The sequence below is a fragment of the Mastomys coucha genome, unplaced genomic scaffold, assembly GCF_008632895.1.
Source record: "Mastomys coucha isolate ucsf_1 unplaced genomic scaffold, UCSF_Mcou_1 pScaffold1, whole genome shotgun sequence".
Classification (NCBI taxonomy): domain Eukaryota; kingdom Metazoa; phylum Chordata; class Mammalia; order Rodentia; family Muridae; genus Mastomys; species Mastomys coucha.
In genome coordinates this window covers 30,248,556-30,258,725 of record NW_022196891.1, presented here as the reverse complement: position 1 = coordinate 30,258,725, position 10,170 = coordinate 30,248,556, and the positions used below count along the sequence as shown (strand labels likewise).

General features: G+C 41.5%; 1 protein-coding gene across 1 annotated transcript in view; it reads left to right on the top strand.

Annotated features, from left to right (window-relative positions):
* Positions 1–10,170, top strand: part of Zc3h11a (zinc finger CCCH-type containing 11A) — a 39,493-nt gene that overhangs the window by 2,230 nt on the left and 27,093 nt on the right. Inside the window, exons 2-3 of the mRNA XM_031340481.1 lie at positions 3,990–4,185; positions 6,304–6,423. Coding sequence (XP_031196341.1) covers positions 4,132–4,185; positions 6,304–6,423 — 174 coding nt within the window. The 5' untranslated portion in view covers positions 3,990–4,131. The remainder of the gene's footprint in view (positions 1–3,989; positions 4,186–6,303; positions 6,424–10,170) is intronic.

Below are 10,170 nucleotides of genomic sequence, written 5' to 3'. Positions count from 1 at the left end.
AGGGGGTGGCTAACTTGGAGAGTACCTTAAATATGTATAAAGTCATGGCTTGGCTTCATTAACTGCATAAACCAAGCATGGATCCCATACCTCTGATCCTTGATCAACAGAAATAAATGAACCCTTAGTCCCTATCTCAAAAACAAAGGGAGAGGTGGAAGTAATTTACTAGTAGGGGGATTGTTTGTTTTGGAGTTTTGTGTGGTTTTGTTTTGAGTCTCTTGTAGCCCATGTTAACCTCAACTCGGTATGTAGCTGATGAAGGCCTGCCTTCTGCTTCCACCTCCCAGTACTAGGCTCATAGGCATATATATTAGACCATACTTGACTTATTTATTTATTTATTTTTATTTATTTTGGCTTTTCGAGACAGGGTTTCTCTATATAGCCCTGGCTGTCCTAGAACTCACTCTGTAGAATAGGCTAGCCTCAGAAATCCGCCTGCCCCTGCTTCCCAAGTGCTGGGATTAAAGGCATGTGCCACCACCACCCAACTATTTATTTTTTTATTTATTTTGGTTTTCCAAGAGGGTTTCTCTGTATAGCCCTGGCTGTCCTGGAACTCACTCTTTAGACCAGGCTGGCCTTGAACTCAGAAATCTGCCTGCCTCTGCTTCCCAAACTCCGGGATTAAAGGTGTGTGCCACCACTGCTCTCTCGCATGTCTGTATGTGTATGTAGCACATGCGCATCTGTGTATACAGTTGAATCTGTGCAGGGGTCAGAGGAGAACCTTGGATGTTGGTCTTGGCTTTCCACGTTGTTTCAGATAGGGTCGTGGATCACCTCTGTATGCCAGAGGACATCCCTGGGATTCTCTTGTCTCTGCCTCCTCCCCTTAATAGGTGGGAGTTCTGGAAGTAGACGTTTCTGGGACTGACTGGCTTCCAGGAAGCTGAATTTAGGTCTTCATGCTTGTGTGAGTGATGAGGGCTTTACCCACTGAGCTGTCTTTTAGCTTCTGGCTAGCCCCAATTGGAAATGAGTGTTGCATTTTGATTTGTTTATTTAGCCATTATACTTTTCTTTTTATGTCATCATAAGCTTTCTGTTTTCAAGTCTTAAAAAGATGGTAAAGGGTTATTTTTGTTTTTGTTGTTGTTTTGAGACAGGGTCTGTCATGGTTTAAATATGCTTGGCCCAGGGAATGGCACTATTTGGAGGTGTGGCCTTGTTGGGGTAGGTGTGTCACTGTGGGCGTGGGCTTTAAGAATCTCATCCTAGCTTCGTGAAAGTCAGTCTTCCCCTAGCAGCTTTCAGATGAAGGTGTAGAACTCTCAGCTATGCCTGTAACCATGGCTGTCTAGACACTGCCATGCTCCCACCTTGATGATAATGGGCTGAAGCTCTGAACCTGTGAGCCAGCTCCCATTAAGAGTTGCCTTGGTCATGGTGCCTGCTCCAGCAGTAAAGCCCTAACTCAGATAGGATATCTCTGTGTAGCCCTGGCTGGTCTCAGACTCAGACCCACCCGCCTGTGCTTCCTGAGCTCTGGGATTAAAGGTGTGTGCCCCCTGAGTACTATTGGTTTTTATTAATGTAATGTGTTTCCTAACATTAAGCCACCCTTAGTTCTGAAATAAGCCTTTCAGGTCATGCAGTGCTATTCTTTTTACTGTATAGTAAATCACTTAGTTAATGCTTTACTTAGAATATTTTCATTCTGTTATAATTTTTCATAAATTTTCTTTGAGTTGAATATGTCTTGTGATCCCAGCAATTGGGAAGCAAGGCAGGAGGATAGGAAGTTTCATGAGTCTGCAAAACTGTATTAAGACCTCACTTCAAGCCAGGCAAAGGCAGGGAGATTTCTGAGTTCAAGGCCAGCCTGGTCTACAGAGTGAGTTCCAGGACAGCCAGGAATACACAGAGAAACCCTGTCTCGAAAATCCAAAAACAAAAACAAAACAAAACAAAACAAGACTTCACTTCAAACAACAACATAAATGTTTGAAACATCAATGCTTTGTATGTGAGTTGGTTTTATTCTTTTTCTACTTCTAATTTTTTTCTTATTAGAATATTTGCTTCAGTTGTGAATTTTTCAGAATGCAATGAATACATTGATGGTGTAGCTCTTGAGATTTTTTTTCATATTTTAAAGACTTTTACATCCTGAGATTTCCATGAAATGTTTTAAAAGGCTGAATCTCTGGTTAATAGTCTCCTTTAGATCCATTGCCTGGTAGCTGGCCTTGTCACTTCACTTTGTTGGTAGTCTTTGTTTAGAAGTCTGCCGCTGAGTCAAGCACTTCCCCGTGACTGTAAAGGCAGGCAGCTCCATGTCTGCCCCGCCACTCCTCCTACTACACAGGTTCCAGTTCTGGGAATTGAATTCCTTGAAATTATTTTCACATAATACATCCTTTTGTCTCATGTTGATTTATCTTTTAATTGATTGATTTTTCAAGGAAGGTGTTTTGTCTGCATGCATATCTGAGGGTGTCAGATCTTCTGGAACTGGAGTTACAGACAATTGTGAGCTGCCACATGGTTGCTGGGAATTGAACTGAGGTCCTCTGGAAGATCAGCTAGTGCTCTTAGACTGCTGAGCCATCTCTCCAGCCCCCTGCTTTGAATCTTTGGTTTTTTGAAATGGGGTTTCTCTGTGTAGCCCTGGCTGTCCTGGAACTCACTCTGTAGACCAGGCTGGGGTTAAAGGCCTGTGCCACTACTGCCCGGCTCTTTGCTTTGATTCTTTGTTTGTTTGTTTGTTTGTTTGTTTGAGACACGGTTTCTCTGTATGACCCTGGCTATCCTGGACCTCACTCTGTAGACCAGGCTGGCCTTGAACTCAGAAATTCGCCTGCCTCTGCCTCCTGAGTGCTGGGACTTGCTTTGATTCTTACAGAAGCACGTTTAGTGTAATTATTTCTAGCAGCAGTTTCGTTTATGCTTTTTCCACCTAGCATTTCAAAATTAGTCCAGAAGTGTGGTGTCTGTGCTTTCCCATCTTTCCCCTGTGAGTGCTAAAGTGTGCTTTACAGTTATGTGTGGACACATTACAGAGTCTTGGGTTTTGAACTTGAAGGTTTCTGCGTGTTAATTTCTTGTTAGAAGCAAGATGGAGGTGTACTTTGTTTTGTGTTGTTACTTGAGTGTTTATTGTCTTTTTAACGAGTCATTTGATAGTAGGTATATACATTTTAAAGATCTAGTGATTAGTTGAAGACTCTTATTAGTTAGTTAGTTGAAGACTCTTGTTGCTAACTTAGATCACTGGCTCGAAGGCTAGCTTTCTCCTTGATGAACAATTCTTGGATTAGGAGTTATTTTACTATTGGAAGATAAGATTGGCTTTGGACTTGGAGTGGTAAGAATTTGTAGCACTCCCCCTCCACATTCTCATGTGCTCTTATAAGATGTTTTGCTTTGGAAGCAGCTTTCTTGGATATTTTGTGTGGGATCAGAGAATGAATGGTAGTGGGGAGAATTAGAATGCTAGTTGAGTTGTCACTGTTTATTCTCTGGGTCTGCTCTGAAAGACTTCTTTGCTCCTTTGCTATCTTAGTAGCTAAACTAACCCATAGATCTTCTCAAAGATAATTTTTTTCAGTAACTATTCTATTTAAGTAGGGTTCTTCCATTCAGGAATAATTATATACCTCTAATATAACATGCTTATGAAGACATTTGAGTTTTTCATTTAGGTGAAAATAACATTGGCAAGTATTTTATAAGTAATCTATGTTCTATTCTAAAATGCAGCTTATGTGTTTAGCAATACACACTTACATTTTATACTGAAACAGTCAGACAAGCACCATAGAACATTGAAAAAAGCATGGCATGACTGTCCTTAGCAAAAATTGTATATCGCATATGGGAGCATACAGCACTCCTAAGTAGCTCGTTCTTAATGTTCTATGTGGTAAGCGCCTGCTAACACAATTCAAATCTAGTTTAACAGAGTGGTATCAGTAAGCATTGGAGGAAAAGGTTAGAGGAATTTACCTGAAGTACTTTAATTCACTGTCTCCCCTTTCCAGGATTACATTTTAAAGACGATTTCTGTGATTGAGTTGTCATTGGAAGAGTAAGTCCATTTCAAGAGTACTTGGAGCTGGTCTTCACCTCGAGGAAGCAGTGGCTTGTTCCAGGAAGCCACTTTTGGCCTGAGAATTTACCAGTATGTCTAATCAGGGAGAAGACTGCTATTTTTATTTCTATTCTACATGCACCAAAGTAAGACTGGCATCTCTAAATCAGTTCTTTTTGCAGTTTCTTAAATAAAATTAGCCAAGATTTCTCTGCATTCTAAACTGTTTTTATGTTGTGTCTTGCTCAGCTGTTATATCACCCACTATCAGTTTTTAGTAAAGAATCATGTGTTAAGAACACGTCACTCATTTTTTTCTCTTCATTTATATATAATTATAATTTTCCCATGTGCTCTGCCATAATTAATCTAGTCCAAGTGCCTTTGGGAGACTTTGGTCTCTATGGCTTAGCCCGTGCGCCACCGTGCGCCACCAACCGCCCAGCTGCTGTTGTTTTTGGAGACAGGATGAAAGGCATGTGCCATCATATCCAGCTCTCCTCGACCTACTGAGTGACTCAACTAAGGGTTGATTTTTTGATTTTTTTTTCTTTCTATTTTGTTTAGCTGAGGGTGTGGGTTGTATAGTACTTGCAGGAGCTGTTATGGGTTAAATTTGACCTCTTTCACATTTTTTGCTAGTAATAGAATGCTATTTTTTAAAATACATTGACACTTTTCTCTGTCAGAATGTCCTGTTTATCTGCTTGAGGTTTTGGTAGCACTATTTAGGTCTGTATGCCATTTTCTCTTATTTCTTTATGGCTAATCCTGTAAATTTGTATATTAGTTTGTTCTAAAATCATTGTGATACTGTGTTTAAACGGGTAAGTCTAGCTAAGCATGGTAATAGAAATAGGAGGGTTACAAGTTCATCCTGGGCCATATAGCCAGACCCTGTCACAAAAATCCCAGGGATGAGGGCCATGAAGTTTTCTACTGGGTATGCAGCTCAGCTGTAGAGCACTTCCAAGCATGAGGGTTGCTGGATTTAGCTCCTGCCACTGCATAAGAAAAGCAAGATTTAAAATAATTGAGACTTTAATATCAGTATTTCCATTTAATATCAGCAGCTCAAACAATAACAATTTGTTTCAGATAATAAAAGTAATTTTTAAAAAAGAGGTATTTATTAAATAAAAGAGACATTTATTTATATGAGTACTGTAGCGGTCTTCAGACACACCAGAAGAGGGCATCAGATCCCATTACAAATGGTTGTGAGCCACCATGTGGTTGCTGGAAATTGAACTCAGGACCTCTAGAAGAGCAGCCAGTGCTCTTAACCGCTGAGCCATCTCTTCAGCCCCATAAAAGTAACTATTAGTCATATATTAATTATGCTTGCATCACTTGCAGCAGCCTTTCAGCTTGCCTTTATTTTCTATCAAAAGCTGGAGAATACTGATGTCAGGCTCTGAAGCCATTCTGAAGATGAATTGCATGATGTTTTTGAGGATATTTTCTTTCCTTGAGAGGCCTTGTCTTTTTTCAGACCCTTAGTTGAGTCACTCAGTAGGTTGAGGAGAGCTGGATATGATGGCACATGCCTTTCATCCCCAGAATTGGTGAGGCAGGGACAGGTGTTCTGTATGAGTTCAGGACCTGCCTGGCCTACCTAGTGAGTTCTAGGTGTACCGAGACTGCATAGTAACCTGTCTCCAAAAACAACAGCAGCTGGGCGGTGGTGGCGCATGGTGGCGCACGCCTTTAATTCCAGCTCTTGGGAGGCAAAGGCAGGTGAATTTCTGAGTTCGAGGCCAGCCTGGTCTACAGAGTGAGTTCCAGGACAGCCAGGCCTATACAGAGAAACCTTGTCTCGAAAAACAAAAACAAAAAAACCCAACCAAACAACAACAAAAAAAACAAACAGCAAAGAAACAGGTTAAGGCTGGGGAGATGGCTCAGTCAGCGAAGGATTTGCATGTGAACATGAGAACCTGAGTTCGATATCCAGAATCCACATTTTTGAAAGCCAGGCATGATGGCATGCAGTTGTTCTGGGGATGTAGAGGAAGTTAGATCCTTGAGCCCTGGTTAGTCAACTTAAATCTGCATGGGGAGTTCCAGGCCAGTGAGGGACCCTGTCAAACAAACAACAAAAAGCAATAGGTTACTCTATTACACATTACTGCTTTCAGATAATTGTTACTGTCACATTTGTTTTCTGCCCGACCAGTCTTTGCTTTACTAGTGTGTTTGTTAGGTTTTTGGACACTATTGTTATGGACGTGTGCCACAGTCCTTTCCTGTTGTGTTTATAGGGTGACAACTGCCCATTCCGTCATTGTGAAGCTGCACTAGGAAATGAGACTGTTTGCACACTTTGGCAAGAAGGCCGTTGTTTTCGACAGGTGTGCAGATTCCGCCACATGGAAATTGACGTAAGTTTCCAGTTTTTGTTACCATAGGTATATAGAATCAATAAAAATATGAGAATAGTGGCTAGTGAGAGTGGGGTAACTCAGTAAAAGCCCTTAACTGCCAGCCTGGTGGGGGTTGGGGTGCGAGTACACGCTGTTGCAGACATGTGAAGGTCAGAGAACACTCTGACCTGTAGAAGTCAGCTCTAGTTCCACAATGTATGTTTTGGAATTCATGCTGAGATGCTTGGCTTTTGTGGCAAATACCTTAACGTGCTGCTGAGGCATCATGTTGGCCGGCCCATGTCTCTAAGTTTTAAAACAGTTCTAGGGACTCGAGAGGTGGCTCAGAGGGTAAGAGTGCTCGCTCGCTGTTCTTGCAGAAGACCTTTGTTTCTTAGCACCCATGTGGTTGCTCACAATCGTTTAACTCTACTTTTAAGGCTCTGATGCCTTCCTAGACTTCATGGACACCAGTTACAAATGTTCTGTACATATACAAGAAAAATAAGCATACATAGAAAAGAAAATAAGTATTTTTTCTGACCCACTTAAGGATAAATTACTGCCGTCTTGTATTTCCCATTATGGTGAAAGTTTCCTACAAACAAAGCATTTTCCTATACAACAGTAGCACAGCTATGAAAATTAGAAAATGAGAATTGGTAACACTTTTGTCCTCATGCAAGTTTGCCGCTGTCTGGTCATATATTGAAGGAGCAGTCGCACTTAAAGATCACATGTGGTGTATGATGCCTTAGTCTCTCCTTCATCCCAGGATAGTGTCTTTCTTGATAGTTGTAGGGCAACTGTTCTGTAACACATGACTTAGTTTATTTTTACATTTTCATTATTAAATTTCAGTTGTATATGTCTCTTTTTTTAATTGTATGTGTATGTGCTGGAATGTTTCTGTACCACAATGGGTGAAGTGTCAGAAGGAGTTGGATCTCCTGGAGCCAAGTTACAGATGGTTGGGAGCCACAGTGTAGGTGCTGGGAACCGAACCTGGGTTCGCTGCAAGAACAGTGAATGCTTTTAACCTCTAGGCCATCTCTTCAGCCCCTACATGTTATCTGTTTCATGGCATATCACAAAAGCAATGTTCTTTTCATTGTACATAGATCATAAAGTGAAATTGTATACACAATTTCAATTTTCCCATCACTGCTGTTTAATGGTTTCACAACATGGCTACATTGCTTCACTATAAAGTTTTTTTTTTGTTTATTTGTTTTTTTGGTTTTGTTTTTTTTTGTGTGTGTGTGTGTGTGGTTTTTTGAGACAGGGTTTCTCTGTATAGCCCTGGCTGTCCTGGAACTCACTCTGTAGACCAGGCTGGCCTCGAACTCAGAAATCCGCCTGCCTCTGCCTCCCAAGTGCTAGGATTAAAGGCGTGCGCCACCACTGCCCGGCTACTATAAAGTTTTAGTAATTAAAAAACTATATATATATATATGTGTGTGTGTTTATCTGTTAAGTGTGTACATGTATTGTGCCTGTGAAGGTCAGAGGACTTCACAAGTCACTTGTTCTACCACGTGTGCCCCAGAGATAGAACTTGTCACCAGGCTTGACAGCAGGTACCTTCACCACTGAGCCATTTCCCTGCCCCAATTTTAGAAGTTCTTTAATACTCTAGAAACTCTAGATGGCCCATTTCCCACTAAACTTGATTTCCCCCAGGATCTATTTGTGTTAGTGTGAATTATTGGTTTTCTAGTTTTGCTTAATGTTTTATATCCATTATATTCCAATTTAATGTCTAAGAGGCCTTCAAGCTGACTTATTTATTTATTGGGGGGCACTTCTTACCACTCTATCTTTACTTTTTGGTCAGTAGAGGTTTTCCAGGACTTTTATTAATCTTTGTAACTTTCCTACTCCTGCTCTAAAATCTATCTGTATTATAAAGACATATTGGTTTGGTCTGTCCATATTGCTTTTCAAGTCCTTAGTGGAAGCCAGGTGGTGGTGGCGAACGCCTTTAATCCCAGCACTTGGGAGGCAGAGGCAGGCGGATTTCTGAGTTCGAGGCCAGCCTGGTCTACAGAGTGAGTTCCGGGACAGCCAGGGCTACACAGAAAAACCCTGTCTTGAAAAACCAAAAAAAGTCTTTAGTGGAGAGAGAAGTGGGTGATATATAAATAAGCATGCATTGCTTTGGGTTTTCATATTGAAAGGCACAAATTCACATAGGTGCCTTCAGCTCATCAGTATCAGGGTTTAGTGTAGGTTTCTTTTTTCACTGTTTTCTTTCCTCCCCTTCCTTCCCCCTCCCATTCCCCCTCTACCTCCCCCACTCTGGTGTCACACGAAACTACCGCTTCATGGTGTTGCCCTAACTCCATTGTAAAGATCCCGTCCTCCTTGAACTGCACCGCCCTGCTGAGGACATGTCACTCTTTGGAGATCTGGGGCTCTGGTACTTTGTGCTAGGCCACTCCCTTAGGTGAGATGCTTCCTTTCTCCATTTACCTTCTGGGTACCAGTTTCTCTTAGGGCTCTGTCTCTCTGTGATACTCAATCCACACTGTTTCCATGAATACACTGTCTTCACTGCACTCTGGAGCCCCTTCTGCAGAAAAGCCTTCCTTGACTCATCCTCTCAACCCTTAGGAAACCGTCCCTGTCAGTGCCTTCCCAACCCCTATGGGCAGCACCTTAGAATCTGGGCTTCTCTTTCAAATGAGTATGTAATTCCTTCAGAGTTGATTTCTAGGTCAGTTGTAATGGAGGAGATGAGGAAAGAAGGGAGATGGTGCATAAGTAACTTGTGTGCTTGGGCTTATTAAGCTGCTCCAATCTGGTTTCTAGTTTTGTATCTGCTTTCTGAGATGCCTACTGTGCAAGCAGTAAGGTGCTCATTAAATTGAGATACTACTCTGTAACTTTTGAAAGCTCACATTATACCTTTACATAACTCCTAGGAAGAATCTGAGCACAGGTCTCTAAAATATCACATCTAGGAGCTATGACAAGAGTAAGGATATACTTCTCATCGCAGGACAGAGGGCAGTGGGGTCTGTGGAGTTGTTGTGGGTCTATGGAGTTTGTGGTGGTCTCTTTAGGCTTGCTTCTTCCTGTATTCTTTACCCTGAAGTGGAAGGTAGCAACTCACTGCAGTGATCTCCCATGGAAGGCCACTTAGAAACTCATCACGCACCACCTGTCTATGTACCAAAATCCCACACTCAGCAGAAACCATACCCTTGGTACAAAAGTCTAGGCCCAGGGAGTCTCTCCTTTCCCACTCATTTAACTTGGAGGTATTCTAAGAGCTATGCTCTCAGGTGCCAACCAAGCAGTATCAGCATTCATATATATATATTGCACAGTCTTGTTTCCCTGTGTTTGATGAGAACTAAATATTTATACATTGTTCTCATTGTGTGGAACTAAGTCTATCAGAGCTACCACTGCAGCAGTTTGTAAAGCACTAGAAACAGTGTAGCTCTGCTACCTGCACACTGCAGAGGGATGGGCAACAGTTAACACTAATGATGAATTTAAGGTGGACTCTATTTAGTAAGGAAGGATCAGAATATATTGAGAGAGATGGGCATCAGTTAACACTAATGATGAATTTAAGGTGGACTCTATTTAGTAAGGAAGGATCAGAATATATTGAGAGATGGGCATCAGTTAACACTAATGATGAATTTAAGGTGGACTCTATTTAGTAAGGAAGGATCAGAATATAGTAAGTGAAAATGTAGAGGGAACAAAACAGCAGGCTAGAAATAGAAGAGAGATCAGTCAACAGTT